The sequence below is a fragment of the Sarcophilus harrisii genome, chromosome 1, assembly GCF_902635505.1.
Source record: "Sarcophilus harrisii chromosome 1, mSarHar1.11, whole genome shotgun sequence".
NCBI lineage: Eukaryota > Metazoa > Chordata > Mammalia > Dasyuromorphia > Dasyuridae > Sarcophilus > Sarcophilus harrisii.
In genome coordinates, this window is record NC_045426.1 from 476,052,789 (window position 1) to 476,073,958 (window position 21,170).

The 21,170-nt window shown below is 34.3% G+C and overlaps 1 protein-coding gene across 1 annotated transcript in view; it reads right to left on the reverse strand.

The window, feature by feature from the left end:
* The window catches only part of SPIDR (scaffold protein involved in DNA repair), a 538,726-nt gene that overhangs the window by 119,574 nt on the left and 397,982 nt on the right, over positions 1–21,170 (reverse strand). The window contains exon 11 of the mRNA XM_031946429.1: positions 5,017–5,178. Within this exon, the coding sequence (XP_031802289.1) occupies positions 5,017–5,178 (162 nt within the window). The remainder of the gene's footprint in view (positions 1–5,016; positions 5,179–21,170) is intronic.

Below are 21,170 nucleotides of genomic sequence, written 5' to 3' on the forward strand. Positions count from 1 at the left end.
CACTTAACTTGAGTTAAGTTTCATTTTCATTGTCTATTAAATAAAGGGAATTGTAAAAGATTATCTCTAGAGATGATTTTCATCTTGAAAATTTTAAATTGTAATATTATTCCTAATCCTATATCCTATTCTGAAATCATTAACCTCACTTTCTTTCAGAAATCATTGTGGTACTTGGGGCAGAATGGTAACATCAACTTTATTCAAAAAAGTTATCAGTCTTGCCACAGAGCTTATATACCTACCATCCTTTCAACAGTTTTGGAGGGCATTTCACCTTCTTATTACCAAACCACACTACAATCCTTCCTTTTAAACAATGTTCAAGAGTCTTTTGAAAAGATAACACAGATATCATTAATGAAAGGGGTAGTATTGTGCCTAATTTAGGGCCTGGCACACTAATTTGGTAAAGCACCTAATATATATTTTTTGAATTAGAGACAGAAGAGCCTCCTCCACTGAGACTTTAAAAGACTGTATCTAACTAAGACTGCCTCACAGTAAACCCAACAGCCCCAGATTTTATGGGTCTTATTTAGAATAATCTACCTCAAACTCTTAGAAGCCAAAAGGCTTCAATACTTCAATTTCAATTCCTCGAAATGGTAAACTTCTACCTACTGTCCTTGGCATTCAGTTTATGAGGATCAGTTTATGAATTTAATGAAATCTACTTTTCTGCAGAACCTGGAAGGGTTTCTTTTAAAAGGCTGAAATAACATAAAAATTATTATTTATTCACTTTCTAAAATGAGATACTATGATTAGAATGCTTAAAAAACAAAATGAATTTAAAATTACATATTTTACTCAACCACTGAATTGACCCGTTAATTAAAAAAATGATGTAAAAGACATAGAAAAAAAGAATTCATTTATCTATTTATTTCTATGTTATAGGGTTAGAAATGCAATGATAGTTGTACTTTTAACTTGTAGACAAAATATATTTAAGAACAACTTAAGTCGTTATGTTTTTCAAAATAAAGCAATCAAAAAGTAATTTTTAACCTCCTATGTGACAGACACTGAGCTAAGAGCTAAGGATACTAGCAAAATGATAGGGAAATAATTTAAAGAAATGTAATTTTTTCAAGTCCTGCCTTGGTTAATATATTGAAATGGAAGAACAACTACCATAGATACAAATCACAAATTAAGTTTCACACAACTAAACTTAGAAATATAGAATAATATGACATCTCACTTGTTCTGATTTTATTAATCCTTTTGTCCAAAGTTCCTATGTTTTTCTATTTGGAAGAACAGAATAAGGAAAACAATTAGATGAATTTTAATAAGGTCTCTAAAAGATATTTCCATCTATTTCAAGAAATACTTGGTAGGTACCTACTTATGGCAGCTAGGTGGCATGATAAAGTGCCATGTCTGAAGGCAGGAAGACTCATTTTTCCTGAGTTCAAATCTGGCCTCAGATAGCTGTGTGACTTTGGGCAAGTCAATTAACACTGTTTACTTCAGTTCCTTATCTGTAAAATGAGCTGGAGAAGGAAATGGCAAACAAAATCAGTGTTGCTGCCAAGAAAACTGAAACACAGTACTAATTACTCTTTTTCTTAATGAATCTACCTTATCTATGTTATTGTGAAAAATCTTCATTGGTGTTTCTTTAAATTCAGTGTTCTTCATCTTGCCCTCCCCCCAAACCTTCCAATACTCTTAAATCCTGCCTTATTTTTATCACGTTCTATGAATAGGTAGAAAAAAAAAACCTCTCCAGAATATGTCAGTTTCCTTGCATCCTTCTTGGAATTATCAGCAATGGTATCAATCTCATCTTTGATTTTATGACAGTAGAATGGTCCCTGAGTAAAAACTTTAAATGGGATCTATGTGGATGCATTCCCATTTCCAGTCAGCCAAAAAGGATCAAGTCATTTTTAATGCAGTCACTAAACAATCGTCAGAAAGCAATAACTTTTTTGTCTTTGTAAACCTAGACCATATGAAATCTGATGACCCAGATGTAAAAAACTCCATGACTTCTCCAAAGACATCCAACTGGCAGAAAAAGTTATTTACTGTGTTAGATATTGGAATGATATAATTAATCATTTCGGCTTGAATTGGGGAAAGTAAAAAAAAGTTCCTAGAAGTGCACTCATTGAAGTTTATTATTGTTGCTATGAAACAAACTTTTTTTTTGAAGGACAAAAAGTGAAAAAAAAAAATCAGTCTCATGTACTTCCTGAGCAATGGATGGATTACTGACAATGGATGATATCACTAATAGCCAATTATGAAGCTCAGCATTCCAGAACTCTTTAATAATTTGTTTTGAAGAAACAGTTCTTCCAAAACTTTACAAAAATAACCTGAATATTATTTGGTTGGCTATGTGATGAGGAAGTAGAATACACAAACTTTTTTTTGGAAATGTCTAAATACAGAAGAATATAAGATCATACAAAAAGCACAAAAACCAATATAACACAAACAAAAAAAGGATATAGGCCATCCCTAACTTTCAAATGGGTTATGTTCCAAAAGTTTGTTCCTAAGTATGCTGTTTAGATCTTGGAACAAAACTTCCCATGGAAACAATGTCATAAATGGTGGTTAGGCTTCCAGATCAACCCATAAAACCTGGACTGAACCCTTCAAGCGTATCCTGAATTGAACAAACCTTCATAGGTTGGCTTGGTAACTTAACTCATTTTTACAATGGTTTTAAAAGTGGGTTCTTTAGTGTGCAGTCAGGGATAAGGCAAAGCTATGAATATATTTTTTCCCTACCTCATATTAGAAGGGTAAGAATCCTGTGCTTTAGCTTTGGGGGAAGGGGGGGTGAGCATCATTTTGTACATGTTTCATATTTACACATTGAGTTTACAAATTCATATCAAAAAAGAGTATGAAAAAAAGATAACACAGCTTACTGAATTAACCATGGGGAACATTATTCCGAGTTTATTTTCAATTGTAATGCGGTAATCAAATGTAATAGTTGATGATGACCCAGTCCTTTTAGTCGGATTTGCCCTTCTTGATACATCATACAGAACATGTTTAGATACTGTCTGCCTGTGACTGAGGGACTGCCCATGTCTGGTGACCTGGAGCCTTCTGGCTGATTGAGAAGTTAGGATTGATGACTCATGAACTGCTGAGCTAGAACTGCGTAAATGGCCTGCCCCACTGCTGATCCTCTTGCACAGAAGTTCCTTCCTGGAAGCCACTGATACAGAAATTACTTTGAGCTGCTTGGGGACAGGACAGGGAAGAGCAGTTGCGCTATGTGCCCATGAACATGTCTCCCTTGGTCTGGGATGCTCAGAGTCATCTAAGGTCACAGTGGTAGAATCTGCCAGAGTACCGGAAGCAGAGGAACTGTGGTCCACCAAGTTCTTCAGGAATCTGGACCCCTCATAATAGAGAGAAATGTTGGCTACTGGTCTAGAAAAGCACCTATTCACTGAGCTCAAAAGGCTACACCTAAGGGTGAGCTTGTGAGAACTCTATGAAGGGAGAAGAGATCTTCTGGGACTAAGAATTGGGGGGAAGCAAGGTAATTGTTTTTCTAAGTATTACCCTGGATATACCTTCTTAGTAAATATCTTTGCTAAAAGCTAACAAAAATAAAAAAGCTAAAAGCTAACAATCTGGTTGATTGATAATGAGTAATAAGTGAACAGGGGCTTTGCAAGACACAGAACTAGAAACCTAAAGTCCTTAGAGTTTCCTCAAGCGACTTTGTAAAGAAAATAGTACTCAAATGCCCTCTGGGGATTCAACCAGTTAGTTTGAATGATACTTGAGAGTGTAAACTCAGTAAGGTAGCTACAGAGATATTTCACCTTTAAATTTATTCACAATTTACAAGAAACTACTAAAACCAGAACGTTAAAGTAAAAGAATAATTAGGTGATTTCCCTCCAATAAAATGTAAGCTCTCTGAGAACAGAAATTATTTCAGTTACAATTTTTTTTTTTGGAATGAGAAGGTGGCTAATAATGCCTTGCACACAGTAGGTGTTATGTTTGTTGAAAATGAATCAAACTTCTACATCTGAATTACACAATATTTTCACATTTAACGGAATATTTTTTCCAACTATCTGGTGACTTGTATAGACATAAATAAACTGAAAATAGTTTAGAATAATGGTAAAATACTTTTTGTTGACAAAGGACTTTTTATAAAAAGAACAAATCTAACACATACCCCAAAAAGTGCTAATAGGCAAAAAGAGCAATTGATAGGATTTATGACTACATTTTTATTTATTCACTCCAAAATGTTTGTAAAGAACATGGAAAATGAAGATAAGGCCCGTAACTTAATGAATAAATTAAAAAACCCATATTTATTGAGTATTTACTATATGCCAAGCATGAAATATTGTTCTCTGCTAAGTTCAGGAGAAATGTTAGCTACAAACATATAACTTCTAATGATTTCTATGCTAAATATGACTACTATATAGAGAGCTAATGTCAGCTTCTCCAAAAGCAAAATGTCATATTTTTATAATTGATTCTTTTTTTCCCTCTCAGAGAGTATCATAAACTTAGATGTTAAGGCAGATTAATTTTAAAGTAATCCTCAAAAAACATTTTTTTTAAAAAGGAAGATAAGACATTAAATCTTATTTAATGCCATACTAAGTGGGTCCCCTTCAGGCAATTCACCCAACTACTCTTTCTGTTCTTCCATCTACATCTATTGAAAATCCTGCCTCTTTTATATAGGAGCTTCTCTGATCCCTCTGCTGGAAATGATCTTCTATATTTCATTTTCTATTAAAGTCAGTCACAAATCATGACTACATTCTATGCATAAGTTTCTGTTAAGGCATGGGATTTTTTTCTTATTTCTCCTTGTATCTCCCTCAAGGCTTGACAAAGCTCTAGGCCAGTTGATACCTCATAGATATTTACTGTATTGAATTTTGTCAATTTTTTTTTGTCTCTTCTTAGCAATAAATCTCAAGATAAAAAGAGTGCCAATAATTATGGAGAGAAGTCTACCCCTTCAAAGAATATTCTAACCTTCCTCTGGTAGTCCTCTGTAAAATCTTCATTCCTTCTAGGAGACAGGATTTTCCTTCCCACTGTCTGCTGGGCTGAGCAATATCCTCGGGAGGAAAACAGGAGGATTCCAAATGTATTTCACTGAATATCCCATAAACATCTTGGACAAGAAGACAGCATCTACAAAACAGAATTCCCATTTTCTATTTTAGCCCCAAATCTTGGGAGTTAATAATGTTCAGCATTTACCTTTGGTTCTTTGTAAATATAAATATTATAAATAGACAAGGCAAAATCTATAGCTCAACCTATTTTACTTTGAGTTCTGATTTTGAATTTGGCTTATCAAACACAAAACTAAATAAAAACTGTTTTGCTATTTTAGGATAAAACTACCCATTTTCTCCCCCTCCCCCCATATAGTGTAAAATAAAAGAAAAGAAAAGGGGAATATAACTTTAGTACCCAGATCCAATGTTATAGTTGTTGGTCCATCCATGATGGATTTATTATGGAAAAGATATATTTTGTGCTATTCTTGAGAAACAGAAAAAAAACTTCACAGCAATGTCCAATGAAAGGAAGAATTAGGCTCTTCTCTCAAAAGTTAAATTTTAGCATATATTTGTAATAATGACAATAATAATAATAGCTGATATTCATAGACTACTTTATAATTTGCAAAACAATGTTATATAGTATCTCATCTGCTCTTCAAAAAAATTCAGGAATTAAGCATTATAGACACATTCACCCTTTTTTTTTTTTTTTTAAACACATGAATAAACTGAAGCTCAGAAAATTTAAATGAATTATCTATGGGCTCACTATTTGAACCTATATGTATCTTGTACTCTAAGTCCAGATGATGTATAACACCATGGTTCCTCTAACATAGCACATTTCTTGACATTGGACATTTGGTAAGAGGAGCTATTACAATAGTTGACAGCAACATGAACAAAATAATAATAATAAAAATAACAGTTAACATTTATGTAGCATGCATTATGTGTTAAGAATAGCATTAAGTACTTTACAAAAAATAATAGGTCAGAGATGGTATGGGTGGTATCTCCTAAGTCCCTTGATATATGTTATCATAAAGACAGCTGTTTGGTAATTTCTTGATTATTTTCCAGTGAGACAGAACATGAGTAGAACTATACCCACACCAAAGTTATATATAATAAATTTCAAATGTGTCATACTAGAGAAACAATTTAAGACAATTCACAGTCCCTAGGCTCATAACTGTAATTGAGGATTATTTGTACTATGAAAAGATTTATAGTTTCTCACAAATATAGGACATAAGATTAGGATTGATGTTGCAAATAGATTTGGAAGGTATAAAAAAAATTATTTTAAAGTGTACCAGAAAAGTGCCATTAGCATCGAGAGAGAGAACTATAGAGTCTGAATGTAGATAAAAGCATAGCATTTCCACCTTTTGGGGGGTTGTTGTTCCTTGGTTTTTTCCTTCTTTTTCATGTTTTTTTCCTCTTTTGATCTGATTTTTCTTATGCAGCATGACAAATATGGAAATATGTTTAGAAGAACTACATATGTTTAACCTGTATTGAATTGCTTACTGTCTTGAGGAATAAAAAGGAGAGAGGGGAAGAAAAATTTGGAACACAAGGTTTGCAGAGGTAAATAGTGAAAACTATCTTTGCATATATTTGGAAAAATAAAATACTATTTTAAAAAGTGTACCAGAAAACATAGGGTAAAAAGCACCATTTAAAAATCTTTGTGATATATAATTACTACTACTAAAATAAGAGAATTGCAAGTTAATACAAATTTGGAGTTTTACCTCACTACGCATAAATTGACAAAGATGACCAAAAAATGAAATTTGTAAATATTGAAGGGGCTAGATATCAACTTTGAATTAGGAAAGAAAAGTGATGGAATTTTTTGTATCCTTTAACCCAGATATTCAAATATACTGGGCTTTATGATCCATGGTAGTCAAAGAGAGAAACTAAGGTCAAATATATACCAAAATTATCTATTGCATGTTCCTTGTGGTAGCAAAGAACTGGAAACAGAATGGATATCCCTTTACTGTTGGATGACTGAAAGACTATAGGCAAGGAATATAATGGAATCTCACTGTGCAGTAAGAACTAAAAAATATGAAGAATTCTGGGAAAAGGAAAGATTGACATGAATTGATACAAAGAAGAATAAGCAGAACCAAGAAAATAATTTACACAAAGAAAGACTACAAATGTAAATGGAGAAATGACCAAAAGAGAAGCTAAACTCTAAGGAACAGAAAAATCAGTGTCCTGGAGAAAAGATAATGAAACATACCTCTCTCCTTATAGCAGAAATCAAGAAATATCAGATACACCAACTGTTGAGACAGTTTCTGCTTAAGAGTATTATTTTTTAATTGTTGTTTGTTTTGGGGTTTTTGGTCAAAAAGGAGAGTTCAGTCTAGAATTGGGAAAGGTTATCTCCTCTCCCCTTCCCCATAACTGTGATACAAAGAAGAGAGATTGTGATATAAAAAAAAAGAAAAGAGAAATAATAAAATAATTCAACCACCATGCTCTAATTTTGAGGGTTGTTTCTTGTTCATATTTACATATTAATTCATCAGTTAACATTACTTCCTAAGCAAATACACTGTATAAAATTTTAGTTATCACAGAAGGAAACAAAAGAAACAGAAAGGAAAATATTATATATGTCAAAAACGAGGCTAGGATATAAAGAGAAGTAAAATACTCTCAGTCCTCAACAGCTGACCTTCGAATGAGATTGACAATGTAAACATATACATATAAGTGTATATATAACATCCAGAAAATTAATACAAGGCAGTTTGGGAGAGAGTGGACCCAAGAGCTATGTGGATTTGTATTGGGTGATAAATCAAGATAAAAGTAAACTTCAAAGGAGAAGTTGCTGAGTCATGGCTAAAGAGGAAGAATCTGGAAATGGCCATGGGGGATGAGGAGTATTATCACTCCTTCTCAAGGACCAGTGAGTCAGGAGGTCTGAAGGGTAATGCAACCAGTGGTGGGAAGGACAATCAAGGGATGCAGAGTCATTGGATGGGGAAGTCCAAGTCTCAGTGAGAACCTAAAGATGGAAGGAACATATAACACCAAGAGATATAAAATTAAAGAAAATTTGTTAATTTTGGATTGGAAGTCCCAGAGTAAACAGTGGAAAAAATACTGTATTTGGATTCAGAAGGTTCCACTGCTATATTCATGTGACTTTACATAATTCAAGTCATTTCAGCAAACATTTGTTAAGTATATAAATCAGTCAATCAGTCAGTCAAGAATCATTTATAAGTGCCTAATACGGGTCAGTCTTGTGCTAAGCACTGGAAATACAATAAGAAACAAAAGACAGGCCTTTCCTTTGAGGAACTCACAAATAAATATGTACAAACAAATTATATACAAGATAAATATAAAATTATTTATTCTTTATTTGTTTTTTACCAATAGCGTTTTATTTTCAAAATATATGCAAAGATAATTTTCAACATTCACCCTTGAAAAACCTTGTGTTCCAAATTACAACAATAAATGTAATAAAACCCACCTTTAAGCTTAGAAACACATGGAGACATTTATCAGTATTATGAATTTCTTTTTTTTAAAAGAGGAAAATAATGAGGTGGTAATTTAATGGGTACAGATGTTATATTAAAAAAAATACGTAACATTGCATAGATCAGTAAAAGACCTAGTCTGATTCCTCACTGAGGCAGGTAATAACCTGAAGTTCTAGCAGTTCAAACAGCAAGGGGGAAAGCTTCAAGTGTAAGCATAATGGCTCACCATCCAGTTTACATGATTTTTCTGGCCACAGCAGGTCATAAGGGCCATCTTTTAAGATGTATGGAAGTTTTGCAATTGTATAGAGTTTGGAAGCAATCTTTATACTGAATGAGACCGCTGAACCTTTAAAGTATTTAGCTTTTAAAAGCACACTAAAATTCCAAATACTTTAAAAATATAATAATTGTGGTAGCTAAGAACTAAAAATTACAAGGCTATAACCATCAATTGGAGAATGGCTGAACAAGTTGTGGTATATGATTGTGACGCATTAGTACTGTGCTATAAGAAATGATGAATTCAATGATCTTAGAAAAACATGGATAGACTTGCACAAAATAATGAAGAGCAAAATGAGTAGAATAATTTATGTCTTTGAGATATAATACCAACAGACTGTCCTTGAATTTTATATATACTTGCTTGTTTAGTTTCACTATTAAATTAAATTATAATAAGAATTTTCGGGGCAGCTAGAAGTGCATATCTAGATAATAGATAGAGCACCTATATAGCATCCTTGATAATGGATAGAGCACCAGCCCTGAACTCAGGAGGACTCGAGTTGAAATCTGGCCTTAGACACTTAACACTTCCTGGCTGTGTGACCCTGGGTAAGTCACTTAACCCCAATTGCCTCAGACAAAAAAAAAATTGTAATAAGAATTTTCTTCACATTCAGTGATCCCTTATAGTACTTGTCAATCTGTTGCAAAAAGTAGGCAAAGAGTTAATGATAGCAATGATATAATAATTTTAAAATAATAACGATATATTTGGAGATAAGTTTAGGCAATGAGGATAGCCTGCCAGGCCTGAAATCAGGAAGATGTGGGTTCAAATCCAGCCTCACACACATTTTAGTTTTGTGACCCTGACACTTTAATCTCTGTTTGCTCAGTTTCCTTATCTGTAAAATGGGGATAATAGCATCGACCTACCAGGGTTATTGTGAGGATCAAATGAGATGATTGTAAAACAATTATCAAGGAACTTAATATATAGTAAGCACTATATAAATATTAATTAATAGCTGTTATTATTTCAGAATACCATGTCATAGTTTAAACAATGAATAGCAGTTATATTGTAGCCATCTGGCTTGGCCCTTTTATTTTGACAGCCTACATTAACTTCCTGTAACAAGGAAGTTACTTGTGTAGCAAAAATTTGGCCCAAACTTCAATTTAAAAAAAAAAAATTTTAAATCTATCTTAAAATAATAAAATAACATAATAGATTATGTATTATAGGCTGTTATCTAAAGAAAACTGTACCTGTAATAAAAAAAAAAGAAATGCTCTTATCACAAGTCAGTAAGAATAGTTTTATTAGATGACTAGGACTAGCTGCGAAGTTCCATTTCAAAGTCTGGAAAGGTTTTGTTAGTTTTATTATAGTCATGAATAAGGATGAACCAAAAGTTAGCACTCTTGCATATAGTTAATATTTAGAATCCTAGGTTCCTGAAGGCAGGGACTGTGCCTAATACACTTTGCTATGGCTCCAATGCAATTGGCACTCAAAAAAATTTGTTAAACAAATTTCCAAACATATTTATGTGTGCTAGAATTGAAGTGAATTACAGATGAAAAGAGAAGGAAGTACAGAAAAAAGGCACAAATGAACAAAGAATTTTTGTTACTATATGATTAAATTTAGTATGCATTTTTAAAAAAATCTGTCCATAATAGCTCCTTTCATTTACAAACTTCTTTTTATGTTTCTTTTTTGTATACTGATTTGTTTTTGTTTGTTAAAGTTCTTAGTAATTTTAATTTCAATTAAAAATAATTTGTTTGAACAGTCACTTTTCTTTCTTCATATCATAGTTGATGGAATGTACAAATTCACTTTAATGTATTTATATATCTAATATAGGATATACATGATCATTCTTAAAAGAGAATACAAGTGAATTTGCTGTTTTCTCCGGATTATACTGAAGAAGGTTAAATGATTATCTTCATCAAGTTAACCCAATTATCTTCATCAAGTTAACCCAATGAACCACAGGTAATCCCACCATCCCTACTAGCTAGTTCCATCCAAAATTCTGTTAGCCAATTTAGAAGGTGAGAAATGAAAACAAGAATGTAACCTAAAATGAAAATTGTATTTGTTTTCTTTAAGAATAATTCATTGACTTTCCCATAGAGATACTACCCTCAAATGAGCATTGTCCTAAATTGAATTAATTAATTGAATTAAAGTGTGCCTTTACTAAATACCTACTATGTTTAAGATTAGGAACACAAAACTGAAATAAGACCTTACCCCTCAATAAGATGTTTATTAGGACCATCATCATAGACTTTTAGTTTATTCACATATATAGAAGTAAAGATATGTATTTATAAAAACATATGTATTTACATATATATCTTCTTGAATTTATTTTTATAAAAATCAATTAGACAACAAGATTTCTTTCTTTTTAGTGAAATTTGTTGGGAGGAGTGGGAAGGAAACTATCTAGTTTGTTTGCTTTTTTTTTTTAACCCTGACATCTGCCTACCCTTTATCTTAGATAACTAAGAAAGGGTGCTGTTTATCGTTGTTTTACCCTAGGGAGAGGATTCCTTATCTCTCTCTGTCTCTCTCCCTCTTTCCTCCTCTCTGTCTCTGTTTCTCTTAGTTTCTCTCTTTCTCTGTCTCTGTGTTTCTCTCTCTGTCTCTATCTCTTTCCCTCTGTCTCTCCCTCTTTCTGTCTCTCTCCATCTCTCTCTCTCTCTCTCTCCCTCTTTTCCTCTCTCTGTCTCTCCCTCTCTGTCTCCCTCTCCCTCTCTCTTTCCCTGTCTCTCTGTCTCTCTTTCCCTCTTTCCCTGTCTGTCTCTGTCTCTCCCTCTTTCTCTCCATCTCTCTCTCTCCCCCTCTTTTCCTCTCTCTCTTCTCTCCCTCTCCCTCCCTCCCTCTCTCTGTGTCTCTGTCTCTCTCATACCTAGACATGCAGAATGCATGCACTACCCCCTTCCTTGTGCTACTCCCTTCTGCCCCCCCAATGCAATCATCAGAGGCCCAGCTTTCTGCCTACACAGTTCCAATTCCGGAACTTGTCAGGTCAAGTCTTGAGGTGGAGTCTCTCACTCCCACTGGTACAACTGGATTGAAACTTCGACCTTCAGGACGCCACCCAAACTGGATTTAACTTATCAGTAACACACATACAAAAGTCAATCCATTTCCCAATGCAAATGAGGACGGCCTCCAGCTTATTGGACACAGCTGTATCTCTTTAAATCAGAGCTGGAGCCATAGATCTGAGCAGAGGAGGGCTGGTTCATCAGCTTGTTTTTCCTGTATCCCCAGAGATAATCTCCATATATGATTCCATGTGCAATGAAACACAAATTACTTTGAATACTCCCCCAGAAGAGCCTGCTCATCTCTCTACTCTCCTGCACCCTTCCCCCAATCCTTCTGTGCCAGCTGAGCTTTTTCCACTCCCAAAGGGTGTCTCTTCTGTCCCTGGAGGAGGGACAATTACTTACTGGGGGTGCTTCCCAGTGACAGCTAAAAAAGGTGACCTCTTCGACATTTAAGCATAGAGCAAGACTGGGAAGTGTCAGCCAAGGAATATGATGGGAGCAGTCAGCTTGGAAAGAGCAAGATGCTAAGTCCCTGGCCATAGGTAGTGCCAAAGGTGGCATTTTAGTCTGACTCTGTCAGACAAAATTTTAAGATCAAAGTGGGAAGTGAGCAGAGGACACAGGCGACACTGACATTGCACCGCGTCTTCTGTAGGATAGAAGTATAAACAGCAACCACATGATTAGAAACCATCGAGAGCCTGGCAAATAAAACATAGTAGGCAACAATCCTAGAACAAGGAAAGAAATTTTAGAGGGGAGACCAGACAGACTAGGGGTTAACAAGAGAACCATTTACCACTACTGGGCCTATTTCCTTGCTTTACACATAACACCCATACAGCAATAACTTCCCTCATGTTCTTTCTCTCCTTCTTTATAATTATAAACACAATACTATAAGTAATGGTATCTTCCCATTAGTTAACTGAATAACACTTTGGAATTCAGAACCAGTAACTAGATAACAAGACAGACCATGAAAGAACATTTTTCTTTCCTTCTTAATGTTAGGGATACTTTGACCTCAATTCTCCAAAAGAATGCTACAATTTAAAATTTCATCCTTGGAAGTAAAATACCACTTCCTCATGTGGGATAAAAATTCATCTTGAAATGTAAAAGAAAGAAATTTGGGAAACATTAAACATTAAAATTTGGGAACCAAAAAACTACACATTATGTTGACCTTATAGCAAAAAAGATGAAGTAAAATGATTTTTAGGATATCTGATCCGATATGAAGTCTGTGTAAGATCAACTCTTATCCCCAAGAAGTCTGTCTTAGCTTCCTTTTGTGCCTTCCCTTCGTCCAACAGTAAACTCTTTGAGGCCAGGATTTGTCTTTTTTTTCCTAATTTGTATCTTGGGTGTTTAGCACATGGTGAGAGTCTAATAAATGTTTACTGATTATTAACTATGAGGGGGTCATAAACTAAATAGATAAATATTACCACAACTCCCCAGACACATGCACACAAAGGCAGCACATATAGACAGAGAGAAAGAGAGAAAGAGGAAGGAAAGAAGGGAGAGAGAGGGTGGGGGAGGGGAAAAGGGGAGAGAAAGAGAGAGAGAGAGAGAGAGAGAGAGAGAGAGAGAGAGAGAGAGAGAGAATGAATGAATATGACAAGGGGAGAAAGGAGAATGAGTTCCTTTTGGTCAGGGATAGGGGATACAAAGCCTTAGGGTTGAATCTATACCTCAATTTGATTGCTGGAGAGTAATGGACACCCTTCTGTTTAATCCAAAGAATAGAACCTCTCTGAGATTAATATCAGAGTATGGGAAGATTGGTGAACAGTGTTTAATCAGGTAATCAATTTTCCAAGGGCCTGTTTTCTTAGCCTAAGAAAACAGCAGGGTGTGACCTTTGGCTAACACTAACCTCAAAACCTACTAAACCAGACTTTGCCTCTCCCTCCCTTTTATACTTACTACTCTCTGTCTGTTTATTGATATGTGGGCTTCTCATATATCATCTTATTTGATATTGACAACAACCCTTGAGGTAAGTATTAGAGATAGATCATCCTCATTTTATGGGTGAAAAGAGGCTGAGAAGTTGTGACTTGCTAAATGTCAGGTCCACATTATATACTTCAACAACAATACTAGATGATGACCAGTTCTGATGGACCAGGCCATCCTCAGCAACGAGATCAACCAAATCATTTCCAATGGAGCAGGAATGAACTGAACCAGCTACGCCCAGAGAAAGAACTCTGGGTGATGACTAAAAACCATTACAATGAATTCCCAATCCCTATATTTATGCACACCTGCATTTTTGATTTCCTTCACAAGCTAATTGTACAATATTTCAGAGTCTGATTCTTTTTGTACAGCAAAATAACGTTTTGGTCATGTATACTTATTGTGTATCTAATTTATATTTTAATGTATTTAACATCTACTGGTCATCCTGCCATTTAGGGGAGGGGGGGGGTAAGAGGTGAAAAATTGGAACAAGAGGTTTGGCAATTGTTAATGCTGTAAAGTTACCCATGCATATATCCTGTAAATAAAAAGCTATTAAATAAAAAAAAAAAAAAGAAAAGAAAAAAAAAAAGAAATGTCAGGTCCAGTGGTCTTACCATCAAACCATACAGCCTGTCAATGAAGTACATATATCTTTAGTGTTTATTTTACTTAGTGGATTAAGAGCTACATTCTCTATTCAATTTTAAAAACAGGCAAGTTAAACATTTTTTTATCTCAAATTTTTTTAAAAAAAAAGGTTTTTTTGTTCTTGTTTTTGCTTTTTTTTTTAATATGGCCCTTGCATATTTTTTTTTTCCCTCTCTGTATTTGACATTTCTTTTTCAGGGGCAGCTAGGTGGTGCAGTGGATCCTGAACACTGGGCCTGGAGGAAGGCCTGAATTCATAGCCAGCTTCATACTCTTACTTGCTGAGTGATCCTAGGCAAGTATCTCAGTTTTCTCATCTGTAAAATGGGGATGATCATTGCATCTATCTATCAAGTTCATTGTGAGGATAAAATGAAATAAATATTAAGTGCTTAGAACAGGGCTGGCACATAGTAAGTGTTATATAAATGTTAGCTATTATAATTCCAATTTTTAATAGAAAAAAAGTATTACAGGCTTTGTAATACCAAAATCAAAATTAAAAATCAAAACAAAGCACTCAGGCATAATAGAAATATAGAAATATATTGCTTTTCCTCCAACCTAAAATAACTATTTTTTTTTGGTTTACATCCTATATTTACTTATCTGTGAACATGCTCTATTATAGTCCTCAAAAGAATGCAAGGTTCTTGAGGGAAGTGGCTGAATCGGTTTTTGTACTTAAATCCCTAGCTCCTAGCACAGTGCTTAGCACATTGTAGGTGTTTTAATAAATGGTTGCTGACTGGTTACTAAAAAAATCAATGCCCATTTCTATAATGCCTTATTGTTAACAAAATGCTTTCCCTATAATAATGCCATGTATTGGTGAGTAGTGTAATTATTATAATCCCTGTTTTACAAGTGAGGAGCTGGGAAGAATGATAGACTTGGAATTGGAACATCTGGATAGGAAATCCATCTCTACTATGTATTCCCTATGAGCACTTAGGCAAATCATTAACTTCTGTTAATATATATCTTTATATAACTTTATGAGGCCTCATTTTTTTTTTAATCTGTAAAATTAGGAGGCAGGACTAAATAGTATCTCAGGTTCCTTCCAGTCTAAATATAATAGTTCTATTCCTTGCCTGTGGTCACAGATAACACAGATAATGAGCTAGGTCAATCATGTAGTAATTAAGAGTGGAACTAATAACAGCAGACTCAGGAAGTCCTCTCATCTAGTTAAGAAGCAGATGGGTCATAGCCCAATTATTTGCAAAATCTTGTGCTGAAAGGGATTTTGGAGGTCACCTTGTCCAAGCCAGAAATCTTATGGAATCAGAGACAGTTCTTTCTCTAAAGTTCACAACCTACTGATAAAATTGTCAAAACATGTCCAACATATGGATAAAGAACAAAACCTAAAACCAGGATTCTATGCAGACTTTAAAAGAGTAATATTATATCATCAAGAAGTTGGATCATCCTCCATACATTTTCAAATCACAGTGTTGTTAGAGAAGAAGGAATATCAATAGATTAAAACAACCTGCGTCCACAAAGGTCCAAGAATAGATTTCTGAGGGTCTCTTGGATGAAAAAAAAATTACATCTTTGTTTCACTAATGTCAAACTGAAATTTAGCATTTCCTTCAATCTCGAATGTAGCCAAGAAATATGTTAAGAAGAGATCTATGGGCTTTCGCAGACTGCCAAGAGACCCACAGCACCAAAAAAGTTAAGAACTTCTGGCTTATAGCAAAGTGAGGACTGTACCATGATGCTAAGAGATATATGATCAATCAATTGAAGGATGGAAAGGTAGATCATTTATACTCTTATTTACAATAGCCAATTTATCACTCTCTATCTATTATATAACTCAAAACTTTCTACCTCTGGTCCTCAATGGTGTCCATTCTTCAAGGGGATCACAACCTAAACCTACTTAAGCAACTGTAACAAAAGCCCATGCTAAATTCTCAAACATGGACAGATGTTAATTGGAAATGCAGCTCTCATTTCATTAACCTTCCTTCTAAAGTCACTACTCTTTCCAACTTTCAAGATGGCACTATCCTTTGAGTCTTCCATCCTCTCAATTTCCTCATTATCCATGACTCCTTATTCAACTGAAAATGATCTCTTTCTAGTTAACAGTGGTTTCTTATTTGCCTTTTCTCAAATCTCAACCTTCTTGACCTACCTTGCTACTGTTGACCACCTCCCCCCTTTTGGATACCTACTTTACCTGTCCAAATAATGGACTAAAAATAATGTGTCATCAATAAAAACTCTACTCCATATATGCTTAAAACACCATAAACAAAATATTCTAATCTGTTTAAAATTTTCCAGAAAAAGTAGATCAGTGACTTTTGAACTCACTTATTAAAAATATAACACTTTCCAATTGGTGTGCAATAACATCAGGAAAGATGTAAATTTAATAGCTGAATCTCATTGAAACTGTTGCATAAAATAAATGTCACGCTTTAATAAGAATAACCAAGGCTATACTTCTTTTGTTGGTATTTATATATCTTTGTGAAGCATCTTTTTCTATTATGGCATTCATCAAAACTAAGAATCGAAGTAAACAAAACCTATAACTGGCACTACAAAACACAATAAGACAAAATAATAAACCAAGATTTTCAAAAATAATGAAGCATATTCAATCATAGCACTCAAAATATTTCATTCTTTTAAAAATATTTAATTTTTTATTTTCCACAGTTACATGTAAAACATCTTTTTTACATGTTTTTAAAGCTTTGAATTCCAGATTCTCTCCCTTCCTCCCCACCTCCACCTGTCATTAAGAAGGCATATGTGAAGTTATGCAAAATATTTCCATAACAGTCATGTTGTGAAAGAAAACAGATTCCTCCTCCCCCCCCCCGAAAAAAAAAAACCTCAAAAAAGAAAAAAAGTATGCTTCAATCTAAATTCAGATATAATCAGTTCTTTCTCTAGGTTTTCATCATAAGCTCTTCAGAGTAGTTTTGGATTATTGTATTGTTGAGAACAGAAAAGCAAAGTCACTCACAGCCAATTAGCCCACAAGTTACAAGTATCATCCTTCCATGTAGGAATGTAAACAGACAAACCTTATTAAGTCCTTTACAATATCTCTTTCCTGATTACCTCTTTATGCTTCTCTTGAGTTCTGTATTTGAAAATCACATTTTCCACTCAGATCTGGTCTTTTTTTTTTTTTTTTTTTTTAATCATGAATGCTTAAAAGACCTCTATTTTGTTGTATGTTCACTTTTTCCCCTGAAGGATTATACTCAGTTTTGCTGGGTAAGTAATTCTTCCTATCTCCATTGCTTTCAGGAACATCATATTTCAAACACTCCAATCCTTTAATATAGAAGCTTCTAAATCTTGTATATCCTAACTATGGATATACAAGACTGTGTGTGTCAAGGATCCAATATCCTTGGATCATTTCTTTCTGGATGCTTGCAATATTTTCTCCTTGACCTGAAAGTTCTACAATTTGGCAATAATATTTCTGGGAGTTTTAATTTTTTGATCTCTCTCAGGTGATCAGTCGATTCTTTCAATTTCTATTTTGTCCTATGGTTCTAGAATATCAGAACAATTTTCCTTGATAATTTCTTGAAAGATGATGTCTAGGCTGTATTTTTGAACATGGCTTTTCAGACAGATCAATAATTTTAAAGTTATCTCTCCTTGATTTATTTTCCAGGTCATTTGATATTTCACATTGTTTTCTATTTTTTTCATTATTTTGATTTTTAAAAATTATTTCCTGATTTCTATAAAGTCATTAGTTTCCACTGGCACAATTCTAATTTTCAAGGAGTTGTCTGACTCAGTGAGCTTTTGTAATCTTTTTTTCCATTTGGCCAATTTTGCTCTTTAAAGCATTCTTCTCTTCATTAACTTTTTGCACCACTCTCAATTCTCTTCCCAGTTTTTCTTCTCTCTCTCTTACTTGATTTTCACTGAACTCTTTCATGGCCTGAGGCCAATTCTTGTTTTTCTTTAAGGCTTTGGATGTAAGAGCTTTGACTTTGTCATCTAAGTGTGTGCTTTGATCTTCTTATCACCATGATAACTTTCTATCGTCTGAATCTGTGCTGTTTGCTCATTTTCCCAGTTTATTACTTGGATTTTAAGTCTTTGTTAAAGTAGGGCTAAGTTTACAGGGTAAAGCCTGCACTGTGCCAAACATCAGAGGTTATATGCAATTGTTTTCAGAGATCCTTCTAGGAATCCTACCACCAGCACTTTTTTCTGCCCTGGAACTGTAAGGAATATTCCTGCTCTACAGTGGCTATAAGCTCCAGTGTGCTAAAGGACCAGAGTCCTTCTTCAGTGTTAGTAAAGTGACTTCAGAAGCTGCTGCTACTATAGCTGCTGATTCAGAGGCCTAAGGCCTGCTTTCTTGGTGCCTGAGCCAGAGCTGGGGCTAGGTTGGGACTGCAAAAGCATGATCTGTATCAGGACTGCATGCTGGACTCCCATCCTGGTGCCAAAGACCTTTCCTGGTGACTTTGGCTGGAAAATGTTCCACTCTGTCATTGTGTGTTCTGACGCTCTAAAATGTGTTTAGAGTCATTATGCAAAGGAATTTGGAACAGTTTGGGGCAGGGCTTGGTGAGTCCCTGCCTTTACTCTGCTATCTTGGCTCCAAAATATTTTATCCTTCATAATAAATAATCATTAATTACATAATAACAAGAGCAGAATACTTGAATACTTTTAGTAAAATGTGAAATTCTATTTCATATTTATTTCATATTTTTCATTTTTATTTTTGTATGGTTATGATGTACATATTTTTAGTATGGTAGTATATGTATATAATTTACAAATAAGTAGATAAATATTTCATGGAAATATGTGCTCAAAAATTTTTTTTTGCTTGTAGGTTCATAGAATTAAAAAAAGTTTAGAGACTTAAAAAATAATACAAGCAAAAAATGGATTGCATTTTTGATTTATTTTAAAATTCTTATAACTTTAAGACTGAATTCTTAAGAATTTAGTTTGGGTCTTTTAGCTCCTATGGAACTGAGCTACTTCTAATTTTCAGAGCTCTATTAAATATTTATTTGTTAATTATTATAAAAACACATCTCACACAGAGTGGGAGGTAGGGATGGGAAGAAAAATCACCACCTATAACCTGGAGCTGTTTCAAGGGGTTTAGGGGTCTGGGCTGTGATAATCTTAGGTTTCCCAAGTCAAGTCATACATGTAGAACACTTTCCCTACTTTCTCTTGTGATTGCCTTTTTATGTCTTAAATCCCTACTGGGCTATAAGGAGAGAAAGACAGTGTGAGATAATGAAAAGAGTAATAAACAGAGTTAGAAAAAACCAGGGTTTGAATTCAGCCTTTGAAACATGTTAGTCATTGTCATCAGCTAAACTTCTTAATTTACCCAGTCACTTTTTAAAATGTTTCTTTGTTGTTGTTTTAGTTTTGAAGGCTTCTATTCAACTAGCTACAAATACTACTACACTATTCCTTCAGTGTCTTCAGAGATTATCTATATGATTTGGGGGCTACTCATTAAACCTGTCTAGGATTCAGTTATCTCATCTGTAAAGTGAAGGGCCTCCAAAATCCTTTTCAGCTCTAAATATATGAGTTAGGGTCTAGTGAAGAAGCAGCTGAATAATAGTACAAATGGTGAGAGACATCTAAATAGAGAGTTGAACTTGGTTGAACTTCTGCTTCAGACATTTATTAGTTCTGACACTGGCTAAGTTATTTAACTCTGTGGCCTCATCTATAAAATGGGGATAATAGCATAACTTACTTCTTGGAGTTGTTCTCAGAATAAAATGAGAAAATGTATCTAAAGTGCTTTGCAAATCTTAAAGTGACATCTAAATGCTAGCTGTTATTATCATTACTGTTATTACTAGAGAATATAGGGCTGGATGGAATCTTAGAGGGATCTCTACCGATCCCATCATTTCAGAGATAAGAAAACTAAGACCCAGAAAAGTTAAATTTTAAGCCCAGAGTCATACAATTTGATTTGAACTCTGATTCCAAATTGAATGTTCCCAGTGCAAAAAAGCAGCAAGAGCATGTAAGGAGAAGTTAAGGACTTTGCATTAAATTCCAGCACTGCCAGTAAACACTGTGTAATCTTGGCCACTTCTTAAACTTTGGCTTCTAAATCTGTTGGCTTTTTCTGGATTGGGTCATGGTACAAATAATCACAGAATTTAGAACTGAAACCCCACCCCTCCACATCTTATTTTATAAGCATACACAAGATAAACGTGTGTAGCATTTCTTAATTTTCTATTCTGCCCCCCAAATGATACTCGTAATGAAAATATATGATTTGGCAGAATACATTCTTTACTAGATTCACTAGGCAAATTGTTTTATTATAAACCCTTAACCAACTAACAAATTTGAAGTACTGTAAGCTCAAGAGGCCATACAGGATATTTCAATGCCAGTTCTCAGCCAAGGATAAGGATACAAGGCAATTTTCCAGAATTCTGGAACCAGAAGCTTCTCTACATCTATCTAATTCAAAACCATACCTGAAGAATAATTTCCATAACACCTCTAATATGTAATCACCCAGTCTTTCACTGAATATCTCCTGAAAGAGAGAGCATTTACTGCCTCCAGGGATAACTGATTCATTTGTAGATATTTTAAGACA